Here is a 13,296-nt window from a genome sequence, read left to right on the forward strand (position 1 = left end):
CACAACGTTTGCACATACCACTGAACAGCAAGTGATAATTGCTCAACCAACTCGTTTTAAAGCTACAATTTATCCTATGAACCCAGCCCACGTTTCTGTTGAAATACCGGAAGAGTGATTTTTGATCTTAGTTTAGTATTCCTAGCCCATATCATATATACAGTAGTAGTGACACTAAAGTGTCACATTTAAATAAAATATACAAGGCCACTAATTCCCTCCAAATGCACCCATAAAATATTTTAGCTTTAAAATTACCTATGATATGCATTCAAACCTTAGGTTTCTCCATTTCTTTTCTATTTTTCATCGGTACTTAATCCGAAACTATCCTCTACCTCCCTAGGTTCCACGTGCATGCAAAGCCTGTCGTTTGGCGTGGAATCCAGTTTAACCTCGCTTTTATTTTTACTGCGTGGACCTCAGGGTCCACACAATGATATCTTTTGAATGAAGCGATTTTTTTATATTTCATTTAAGTATCTGAAATTGTATAACAATACTGTAGATCACTTAATTTTCGCGACACCTTATTTTCGCGAGATAGTCAATGACTCTTTATTAGCGAGACAAAATTTTCACGAATTGTGGTTATTGCTCTATATAATCTTAAGGAATTCTATTATACGCGAGAATGAAATTTTCGCGAGCATACCGTCTCGCGTAATTACGCGAAAATAAAGTTCTCGCGAATAAAAAGTGATTTACAGTACTTAATCTTAGCCTAAACATTTTTCTCCTTGAAGCGCCATTTATTACAACTGTTTAGCTAGAAAAGTATTCCGTTTTGACCCTGCTGTGTGTTCCTGGTTTTGATGAACGTGTTGCTTGTTTCGATTTTGTAGGCAGGCTGTGAGCCTTACGTCCAAAACATTTACCACATGGACGTCCAAGGATTCCACAACCAGTTGAGAGAACGAAAGTTTTCGGAACATGACCTGTGTCCTAGGTGTAAGAAAAAAAAAACAGAGCTACCCACCAAAAATGGTGAGGTGATGTTATATGGAAGACACCATTCAGATAATGGTTGTACTAGAAAATGTAAATTACCACAGTGTTTTCGGTGTGGAGGAGACATAGCATTTTACTGTAACACGTGTAAACGGGACATGTGTCTGCAGTGTAAAGAAAGACATGTTACACACTACCTCACCAAATTTCATCAAGTGGTATTATATAAAGCCTGTAAATGTAAAGTACCAATGTACAAAGAAGCCTTTACTAAACAGTGTGGTCCTCAGTGTCAGGAGGACACAGAATTTTACTGTTACGCGTGTAAACATAACCCGTGTCTACATTGTAGAATGGGACATCTTGGAAACTTCCTTATCGAACATCATAAGGTTGCATTATATGAAACCTTTACCAAAAAGTGTAAGATACGGCAGTGTTCCCAGTGTCAGGGGGACACAGAATTCTACTGTAACACGTGTAAACAAGGCCTTTGTCTACAGTGTAAAGAGAGACATGTTATAGATCTGGATACCATAGACCACGATGTTGTGATTTACCGCGAGAAATTTGAAAACATCTCAAGAGAAGAGATACGTTTGAGAGAATTAAAAACACCATATAGCAAATGTTGTAAATCATGCGGTATGTGTCTTCTATACCAATGTAGAAGAAGAGAGATACAAGACAAAGTGATCAGTGAATTTATATATATAGAAAAGCGTTACCGATACGATATTTTTATTCACAATGTCAAAAGTGAAAAACTTTATAACAGCTGTTCTCTTTTGGCACAAATTAAAACTGATATGAAAACACTTCAGACAGAAATCTCCAACCGACAATCAAACGTATCAGCTTTATACGAGACAGTTAAAAACCGAGCAATTTGTGATCTTACAATCAGGTATTCAAGTTATATCAGACAAAGATTACAACAACAGAAGAAATTAATGAACATTCATTTGGCCAGAGTTGAGCATTATGAAAGCAATTATATACAATCAACAAACAGACCAGTAAATTTTCTCTTAAAATTTAAGAAAAAAGGAGTTTCCAAAAATAAAAAAACATGTAAACTTCCAAAATACGCTCTGCTTTCCCTGACGGAGAACATCAGCATGGAAGATGTGATCAAGATATTGAACGAAATCCTATTCATGGAGACAACAAAAAGGCATATTTGTATTGCATATCAATTGGAAATGTTATCTAAACCCGTGTTAACCAAACTTTTGATAGCCACAGGTGTTACAGAGGTAGATTATATTTCCGTAATGAAATCAGACCTGCTTTGGGTTAGTGATCATTTCAGTATCATATTAACAAACACAGAAGGAAATGAATTACATTGTCTAACAGATTGTGGAAATCGAGCACACACTGTAAATAACACTCTTGATCTTATTTACATTGACAAAAATGATAATATCAATAAATTATCTCACAATAACAGAATAGAATCTACATTGATAACGAAAACTGGACCATGGATACCACGCTTCGTCTACTTTTCACCTTATAGTAAAACTCTGCTGGTCGGCATGTTGAATACCGATACATGGACAGGAAAAATAACAAGATATGATCACGAAGGACAATATATACAGACCATACAACACGGCAACACAGGCCAAGAACTGTATAGTGATCCAGCTTACATAACAGAAAATAGCAATAGAGATATTATTGTGTCTGATTGGGACCGTGGTGCTGTAGTGGTGACAGACAGTACGGGTAGGCATCGTTTCTCCTACACAGGCCCTCCATCAGGATCACCACTAGCACCACGTGGAATCTGTACTGACGTGCTGTCACACATCCTTGTATGCGATGCCAACACAAACACTGTACAGATGATAGACAAGGATGGCAATTTCCTGTCAGTGATACTGACACAACAACACGGAATACATAGACCATGGTGTTTGGGATATGATAACAAGAAACACCTTCTATGGGTTGGATCATTGAATGACAACAGAGTGTTTGCATACAGATACATAAACAGACATGATTATCTGACAGGTACATGTAAGGAGTGATGATATCAGTGAAGAGGGAGTTTACGGAGTACTGTAAACAATATATTTTAGAGGAAGCATTAATAAGACACATGAATTACAGGAATTTTTTAAATAAATGAAATCACAACTTTTAACTAAAGTCAGAAACATTTTGCAGTCATTTTATCGAGTAATGAAAGTCCAGGTTTTTTAATATGTTTGACAGCTGCAATTTCAATAAAGAAATGGAAAACCAAAATTCATTCGTTGGGTCCGGTGCCTGCAGGCTACGATGTAGACGTGTCGAGTGGCTAGAGAGTGATTTTTTTCTTATTCAACAGGCTTGCGTGCTAATATGAACAATTGTAGTATGCTGTTTCCAAACAAAAAAAAAATGCCAGAAAAAGGTAGGAGCAGTCAGAAAGTGCAAGACCAATTTTTAATAGAACCGGAGAAAACTTCGTCACAGGAAACTCGAAAGAGTAAATCGAAAGACGCAGGAAGAGCTGGTGAGAAGGCTGAGAAAGTTGAGAAAGGGGGTATTTCTAAAAATGACCTCAAAGAACTTATGATACAATTATTTAAAACAATGGAGAAGAATATTGATGACGATTGACGACGATGTACAAGTCTATCGACAATAAGTTCTGTGCATTCAACGACTTTGGACGTCCTTGAGAAAGCTATCCAAAGTCAAGACGACAAAGTAACGGAGATGGAGTATTCTCTCTCAAAACATAAAGCTCTTTGGAAACTAGAGTTAAACGTTAAGGGGCTGAAAAACTACATTACTTACCAAGAAACACACCAAGGAAGTATAATGTTCTTAGAAATGGTGTAGAAAGAGTGAAAAAGAAAATGTTGCAGAAGTGGTGTGAAAGCTTTTTGCTGATGATTTAGGAATGACTAGGAGAGCATCCGACAAATTCTTATCCAAAATACTCCCGAACAACACGACTACCAACTCTTATCAGGAGTCAGCGCCAGAAGCCATAATCGTGAAATGCGTCAGAATGGAAGACCGCAATGACTAATGAAGGTCAGGAACAATAACTTGTCAAAAGGAATACCTGTGAGAACAGACTTACCCGGTCATCAGAAGAAAAAAAACCGCAGCATCCTTTCCCAACAAGCATACAAGCTTAGACACGCTCGTCTCAAAACGCGTATAATTGAGGGGGGGGGGGGGGGAGGACGAAGTGGAACTACAGTACTGTAAGCCAACTGACACAATCTGGATGAAGTAGACGGACTCATAAGTAGTTTTCTCCTTATATTTCATAAAGGTTTTCTTCTAAGCATATGCAGGAAACTTTTTTTTCTTCAGTTTTTCAATCTATAATGACTGAGCGTTGTGTATGTCTAATTATGTGTATGTTGGGTACATGTTCAAATCTATATACGAGTATGGCTAGTAAGCTTAAAATTATTTTCATGAATTGTAGAGGACTACATGATCAAAGTGAAAGGAAAGATGTATTCAAATATTTAAGAGAACATAATGCAACACTTAACTGCCTACAAGACACACATTGTACAGAAAACGAGAGAATTTTTAAATAATTTTGGAAAGATGAGTTTGAAGCTTTCTACGAATTAAGAATTATGATTGTGTCTGACAGCTTGTCAGGCTGCTGAGTATTTAGTATATTTTTCCTTCTTATAACGTCTTACCTGTCGTAAGAGGAAATATGGAATGGTTTCCAATCAAACGTGACGGCCACATCAAGATCGGGTTATTCACCATGAACTTGTTTAAAAACAACATAACTACCTCTAAAACTACTACTAATTGAAAAAGTTTTAATAATCGTTACATTCACCCCAATAATGAAAGATACCAATGGCCAGATACTGGTGTGTGAGTTATTTATTATTCATCAGTGTTCTGCTCACTTCTCGTTTGTCTAATTTTTCAGAATGTTATCCTCCGAACCAATGTTTACAGGGTTTGTTAAGACTTACTCCTTAACATAATCTACTGTAAAAGCACAAATATTCGTGGGGGATTTTCGGTTTTTTCTTTGTTAAAAAAATTCAACGAAATTAAATCCCACACGAAATTTTATCTGACTATATATTGAATAGGGTTAGTTTTAAAACAACGAAATTAAATGCACAAGAATTTATTTCTGATGACAAAACAACGAAAATTTGTGCTTCTACAGTATGTTAGATCATCTTTGGTAAGATGGCAATATTAAGATATCTAATAACTGTATATACTATAAAGATTGGGCTGAAAAAGGTGTAAATACATGAAAGATTTGTTTCTTCCTGATAGTCAGTCTACGAGTTTTGAAGAATTTTGTGAGGTGTATAATCTTTCAACCCCTATTACATTATTTCAAGGTGTTTTACAAAATGTCAGAAAAATGAATTCAACTTTTACTGTTAATGATGTTCTTTATAACTCTCCTTGTTATCCCAATTTCTATGAAATAATGTTCAAGAGTCAAAAGGGATCAGAGATTTTTATGACATTTTAATTTCACCTAGAAGGAATAAACCAAGGTATGAAAGTAAATGGAAAAAATGCTTTAGGTTAGAAAGTAAACTAAATGTGGTGGAAAACGCATGGGATATTTTTAGCATCAGTGAAGATGTACAACAATGTTTCAATATTCAAAGAAAATAGGAATTATAAACTTATAACACAATTAACTAATGTGTTTGGATTAAGAAGACTTTTGTAAGTTCATAGTTTTATCATAAAGTCACAACAAAGGTTAAACAAACAATGGTACATGGAAAGTTCAATTACAAAGATCTCGGAGCCAAGATGGTAAAAGCTCACATAGTCATTATGTCACACAAGTCCCAGAGCTAAGTTCGTATATGCTCTCATGGTCCGTCTCGGAGCTAGGATGGTAAAAGCTCTTATAGTCCGTCTCGGAGCTAAGATGTTAAAAGCTATTGATACTCAGTGCGCACATCCTTTTGTACAAGAAGCTGCATCATAGGGTTCACATATTTGGTAATAGCAATTAGTTAGTTAGAGTGTCACTTCATTAATATTCATATTGTCCGCCCCTCACTGAAGCTCTGTCTCCCATCTCCTTATAGGATACGGCAATGTCCTCTGTTTACATTAACATTATGCATCTTGCACATTCTTCAGTTAATTAGATGGCTGCAGCTCTGCACAAAGTCTGATTGGAAGTGTCAATGCTTGAGAACAACACATCGTAAAAACTAATTGTCCGTCAAATGAAGACGCTCTGTTATTGTATTCTATCTCCCAGAGTTTGTAAACAAGTTCGTAATTAAGATACTATTGTCTGTCGCGTTACACACTGATAGTATCAATTATAATTCATAACACAATATTAAAACATAGATAAATGTACTGTACAAATTAATATACCAATTAAACTTATAATTTATACGCTCATTGTGTTACATTCCTCCCCAAACCGGAGGAAACATTGTCCAATGTTTCATTAAATAAATCGCACTAACACAATGAGTTAAAATGTCCATAAATTAATCACTTTAAAATATCAATAACACACAACACACAGATGTCCAAATAAGAATGTCCCGAATTGTTGATCGAATTATGATGAATGTCCCTTGAAAAAACGGCGACATCCACTTGACCATCATTTCTTCATTACGGTGACATCTCGTAGAATGGGTTGAATATCCCTCCAATTCGATGACATATATTATGAATGCCCCTTAAACTCGGTGACATCTACTGGATAATAATAAATGTTCCTTTAACTCGGTGACATCCCAGACATGACACATTGTCATAATGTTTGTGATCGTATAGTGGTAATAAAAGTTCATGCATCACAGCAAACGAAAAAAACACAATGTTGTAATCTGCAACAGAGTTAATTAAAGCTTTCTGCTTAATTGTAACTGGTCAGTCCGAGACTTGTATACATGGTGTTGATCTTTGTTGCTGTTCATCATCAACATCAGAAAATTTCGTCTCTGCTTTCTAAGAACCATTGTGGGTATAGTGATCTTGTAGTCTGCAAAACTTTTTTCTGGTTAATTTCAGTATTCTCCACGCTCGTTACTGGTGCAGATGGAGCTTTGTTATGTTCAGTCTCTCTGCCTTCTAGATACTTGGTCACCCTCGACTCTGAATAATTGGCTGAGATATTATACCTAGATCATTTATTTCTGGACAACCAATACACTTTTGACCTTGACCTTTTATACCCATATTTAAAGATAGAACACATTTACCTCCATAATAATGGTACTTATTATCCCCAGGAGAATGTATATACCCTTGTCAGTCAACCATTTTAAGTTACGGGAATACTTAGTATATTCTCATAGTTTATTTATCTTTTTCAATTTATAAAGAAAATCTTGGAAATGTGGAATCAAGAAGGTCACCTTAAATTGTTGAACCAAAAATCGCTTTAAGATGTCTGAACAAAGAGTCAACTTAAAATCACAAATAGCGATGTATGTCACTCAAAATGTATTTCACTTTTATACCAGAAATGATTAGATTAGTCACAGAGAGGCTTCACATAAAGAAAACAACCATGTAATCATTTTATCAAGTCTCAATTTTATTCTAGGTTAGATTTCATCATCTAAAAATGTCATACTCAGACACATTACTTAGCGTAATCCTAGAACATTCATGCTTTTCAACATCAAACTTCAAGATTAAACTGTCATTTAAGTACTAGTTCAGAAAAAATATTCCGATATGTCATACCCAGACACGCTACTTGCTGTAGCACTAGTGATAGATGACGATACTTGTTTTAAAATGTAAAATTGTTTAAAGTAACAATTTTAGGGTAGTCTTAACGGCTTTTAACGTTTTCGCGTTTATTTCTTTACAGCGTGTTAGTTTCTTAGCACGAGACCTTGGTATGTAACATTCATTTATGTCCATTTCATCAAAATCTGTCTCATGTTCAGTCTCAGTGTCATTGGCATCATCTATTTCTTCAGAATCCATGTCTTGCTCAGTGTTCGTCTGTTTTCGTTTCAGGCGCTTGGACAACTCCCATAAAGGTATATCGTCCTCATCAGACCAATCGTCTCTTTCCTTTCTAAATTTATCAGCAAGTCTAGCTAATGGTGTTTCGTCATTGGGGTCATCAGTGTCAGGTACATTGTCATTAATATTTTTGTTCTCTTCGTCTGTTTCGTCACTTTCAGGAGGTATTGCATATGCTGCATTTCTTATAGGTCTACCATCTTCCCCTTCCAGAATTTCCCAATCTAATTTTGCCAATCGCAAGAGTTCTTTATGTGTTTTCACGACTCGACCGTCCAACTGATTTTTAATTTTGAATGTCACTGGCGTAGTTTGTTCAATAACGCGATAAAAGGGTTTCCAATTACTTTGCAATTTACTTTGTTTTTGATTGTTTTTATAATAAACTGGATCTCCCACTTTTATTTCTTCGTTTATAGCGTTCTTATTTGCATATTTCATTTGTTGTTGTTTTGCTTTTTTCATTAATCTATGAACGCGCGTAAAGGTTTTGTGTTGTTCCTGAAGCGCTATTTTATGTAGGTCTTCACCCATGTACTTACGTCTAGGTTTCAAAATTTTATCGATTGGTAAAACAACATCCCTGTTGTACAGCAAGAAAAAGGGTGAAAACTTGGACGATTCATTGATGTGAAAACGAACTGCAGCTAATGTCTGATTGAGATGTATGTCCCATGTCGTCAGATTGTCTTGTAATTTCTTGGACAAAACATCATGCATTGTGCGATGGAATCGTTCAACTTTTGCGTTACTTTGTGGATGGTAATATGATGTAGTAACGTGTGAGATGTTCAGTTCTTGTAATGTTTCTCTGACAATTTTGTTTTCATTTTCTGTCCCATTGTCCGTGACAATTTGCAAAGGCGCCCCATATCTCGGAAAGATTTCTTCTAAAATCAAATGAGCAATTGTCTCTGCTGTTTTATCTGGCACAGCAAAAGCCTCAGGCCAGCCACTGAATAGATCAACAAACCCCACTATATATTTGTTCCCTGATAAAGACCGAGGGTATGGGCCAGACAAATCTAACCCAATTTTTGCAAATGGATATGGAGGTATGTCTGTCTCTTGAAGTGGTGGTTTTAACTTCTTTAACCCTTTAACCCCCAGAGACGCATTTGGACGCACTTTCACCATCACTGATATTAAACTATTGGCGTTTTGTAAATAATTGAGATACAATAAAACAGTTGATATTTTCTTAAACTAGAGAAGAAACTGAACAATTTTGCTACACAAAGGTTTTCTTTTTGGTGTTAGGAAATTATCGTAAACCTGACGTGAATATTGCATATCCTACCAGGAAGTTGAGAAAATTACGCATAAATGACTGATTTTGTGCTATTTTCTGTTGGCTTTATTTTAATTACAACACAAAAGAAAATAAAAATAAATGCAATAACCCGAAAGCTGGGAACTTTCCCTACATTTTTTATGATGGATTTTATAAGGTACATGCATCCGTTACAGAGATATTTATAATATGTTGTTGAATATTGGATCTTTTACGAGTAAAACACTGAAAATGCACTATGACGTCATTTGACGTTTGACGTGTATGATGAAATTGTTCATGAACGCAATGTAAAACAAACTAATTCTTTTGATACTTGGAACAAATTTTTTATTTTCAAAATGACTTATTCGTAAAGAAGATTTAATCTTCGACATGATCTGAGCCATAAACGTAAAAAAAATCCCTAGCTTTGGGAGAGATATTATGTACATGTAGTTATAATAGTCATTGGCTCAGCGCCCCGGTTGCGCGCACCCATGGTTTCAGAAATCCCTGTCGAATTTATGTCATTCCTATACATGTACGTAGGAACAATTATTCAAATAATCAAATATCATCGTCAAATATCATTCTACATATCATTTACATGTTCATTGAAAAAAAAATAAAAGTATATTAATCTTTCCCTTCATTAACATTTTAAGTTTTCTTTTTTAATACAAATGTTTTAAAATAAAGTACTATGAAAGAGAACTGGTTTTTATGAAGGTGACAGGATATACCAGTATATCGGAGATAGCCTTTATTTAATTTTTTATGATGTAACAATAAAAATGTATCAAAAGTATCCATAGTTATATTGAAAATAACCAAAAAAATACCAAGAGATTTTATTTTTTATTGTTGATGAGGAATATATTTTTATTTACCTACACAAATTACGTGGAAATGAGGCGATAATAAAATTCTGGAAACTTTCGTCTGAATTATTTCTCTTTCTGTTACCATAGTTATTATATGTATGTACACAGAAGGGAACAAAACTTGACCGTCCATGTATCCATGTAGATCAATAAAAGATTAAGATTCAGACATTTCCACTGCGACTTTGAATTAAAAAAAAATGACGGAGGACTGACTTTTTCTTATACTCTATTTATGTAATTGCATAGTTTAATTAATACTTTAGAGGCTGCAGATGACAACAATTCTGCAAATTTGAAAAAAAATTAATCTATTACAACATTTACTAGGTAGATATTTTTTTCTGCATTCTGAAAAAATTGACATTCTAAAATGTAGTGATATTCATCAGCAATTTGCCCATTATTACAAAGATTACATAGTCTATCATTTTTGGGAATTCCAAACCATCTCCCTGTCTCAACTGGAAGGCGATGATTTGCTGTTCTTAATTTAATTAAAATTGTTTAATTTTTTTTTGGGTAGTAAGTATAAATATTTTTCAAATCCAAATACTGTTTTGAAGATCTATACATAAGACCTTCAGTTGAATCGCTAGTAAACACGTTTGCAATAAAAAAAAAATAATGTCAAAATTCTCTTTTTAATAAACTAATAGGTGTTAAATGTAGAATGGAATCGAAAGGCAGTGTGCGTAATTCTTTTACATTGCCCAATGGCCGTTTTCTAAAACTTATTGAACTAGTGATATTGTATGTTCGAGTACAGATTGTTGGGAATTCTCGGAGTCAGTTTGCTGGAATCTGCATGCAAGAAATGTTATTCTATGATAAAACGCTAGTAAATGGGAGGGGAGGGGGGTTGATGTTGAAAACGACTTTGCATAACACATGTACATTTAAAACACGTGGAACTGATCACAATACCTATCGCTCCGTGATAAGAAGGTTTTGGGTTCGAATCTTGGCTGCGACTGACCTAAGTCGACATAAAATGGGTACCAACTGTTCCTTCGTGATGTGCGCGGCGTTGGCGCGATAAAGATCACTGAATCTCCAAAAAAGAAAAAAAGGGTTATTTAAGACGAGATATTTTCTCGCATAATTCTGATGACATCAAATCAAGATTTAACTATATCAAATAAGAGATAGTCTTTATGGCAATATTATTCCTCACCTCCCTTCGACCAACATTTTATAAAGACAATTTTTGTAACTTTATTTTTAATTTCAGTGTGCATCATGATATTGAATACGCGGTATAGTTTCCCATATTTTGTTGATATCGTAACAATCCTTAAGATGTCCCCTTCTCAAACTTCCAATTTTTGTTACCATGACAACACTTTTCATTGAAATAAAAATACTAAAATAAAGAATAGGGTATGTAAGTGTTCTCTATGAGATGTACCAAAAATTATTGAAATCAATCAAAAACTGTAAAAGGGATAGCGATTTGAAAATTGCTTACTACAATCAGACAGCTGCACATTGCCACAAGGCCTTACCGTGCTTATGGATGACGGACATTACGCAATTGTCAAACCCTCTCCTTCAAATAAAATTGACTAGTATAACTTAAAACTGATTGACAATATGCTTTGTATTAATAGTATCACTAAATTTTCTGTTATGGAAGTGTTATTTGTAAATTTGTATTTCTGGGACGTAAAAAGGAGAAAAACACATATTATGGCAATTATGGGTCTTATTCGTTGCCATGGCAACCGCGATGTCATTTTACTCTACGTAATTAAATACTTTAGGATTTTACCTTTAAGAAAATATATAGGCTGCTTTATGTAAAAGTGACTAGAAAATGTCTAAATTTCTATTCGACCCTTTTTAGTCAATTTTGCAGTAAAACGCAAAATCTCTGGTAGTTAAAGGTTTAAGGACCTCATAGAACATGTAACACACTTGGTTACATAACTGTAAACTTCTTGATACAAGTTTGGCCAGTAATACTTTTGCCTAATAGAGTCAAATGTTTTGTCAATTCCCATATGCCCAACATCGTCATGGTATTGTTTAATGACACCATCCCTGTAGTGTTGAGGAACATACAAGCGTACGATAGGATCATGGTCCAAATTTGTTAGGAAATACACAACATCATCTATTAGCATGTATTTACTTAACATTGTTTTATCGGCCCTTCCTTGTAAGATGGTATTTTTGATTTTTAATATTTCTGGATCTTTGATTTGTTCTTTGATCATGTCAACATTTTCTTCATTTAAAATTTCAAGGTCATTTTTGAAAGGTAGATCTGGTCTTTCAAGTTCGCAACTAGCGTATTGTTTAGAATCAAAGGAATTTGAATCCAAGAAATTTATTTCAAATGTCTTATTATTTACATCAGGGTCAACAAATTTCTCGTTTTCCTCTTTATTCATTTCAGGATCGTCTGGCAATCTCGACAATAAATCTGCGCACGTATTTTCTGTTCCTGCGATGTACTCTATTTTACAATTGTAGCCAGCTATACTCAGAGCCCAAAGTTGTATCTTTTTGTTTTTCATTGGCGCTTCCAATAAGTATTTCAACGGCTTATGATCTGTTTTTATCACAAACTTTGCATTGTGTAAGTAGTGGTCTAGTTTTTGTAACGCGTAATGAATTGCGTATGCTTCTTTTTCTACAGTTGACCATCTCGTCTGAGTATCGCTCAGTTTGTTTGACAAATAATAAATTGGCTTTTCATTTTTAACCCCATGAATGACGTCATCGTGTTCATCTGTTTCTTGAACCAAGCACGCCCCTATTGCTTTGTCAGAAGCATCCGTATACAAAATGTATTCCTTGTTTAAATCTGGATAGGCTAACAACGGAACCACGGCTAAACTTTCTTTTAAGTAATCAAACGCTCTTTGAGACATTTCATTCCATTTGAATTTTGCATACTTTTTTGTTAAGTCAATTAGTGGTTCGGCTATTTTTGAAAAGTTTGGTATGAACCTTCTGTAATAGCTACACATCCCTAGAAAACTTCTCACATCTTTAACACAGTTTGGTACAGGCACATGCCGAATCGCTTTAACTTTATCTTCGTCTGGTTTAATTCCGTTTTTATCAATAACAAAACCTAGATATTTTGTTTCATTTTTCAGAAAACTGCATTTTTTCAGTTTTAATTTCAGTCCATGTTGCCTAAGCCTATCAAACACATTCTGAATATGTTTTATG

The 13,296-nt window shown here is 34.7% G+C and overlaps 1 protein-coding gene across 1 annotated transcript; it reads left to right on the forward strand.

The window, feature by feature from the left end:
- The first annotated feature begins 2,480 nt into the window (after positions 1-2,480).
- Positions 2,481-3,573, forward strand: LOC134281719 (E3 ubiquitin-protein ligase TRIM56-like). Its single transcript, XM_062764150.1, has 2 exons — positions 2,481-2,979; positions 3,299-3,573. The coding sequence occupies exons 1-2, from the start codon at positions 2,496-2,498 to the stop codon at positions 3,571-3,573; spliced, it is 759 nt and encodes a 252-aa protein (XP_062620134.1). The 5' UTR covers positions 2,481-2,495.
- Positions 3,574-13,296: the final 9,723 nt, after the last annotated feature.

The sequence above is a fragment of the Saccostrea cucullata genome, unplaced genomic scaffold (genome assembly GCF_032062105.1).
Source record: "Saccostrea cucullata isolate Sc308-1 unplaced genomic scaffold, CSIRO_AGI_Scuc_v1 ctg398, whole genome shotgun sequence".
Taxonomy (NCBI): domain Eukaryota; kingdom Metazoa; phylum Mollusca; class Bivalvia; order Ostreida; family Ostreidae; genus Saccostrea; species Saccostrea cuccullata.

Coding starts and splice junctions, on each gene's coding strand:
- LOC134281719 (XM_062764150.1), top strand. CDS start 2,496: ATGTTGAATACCGATACATGGACAGGAAAAATAACAAGATATGATCAC. Junction 2,980..3,298: donor CAGACATGATTATCTGACAG/GTACATGTAAGG, acceptor CTTATTCAACAG/GCTTGCGTGCTAATATGAAC.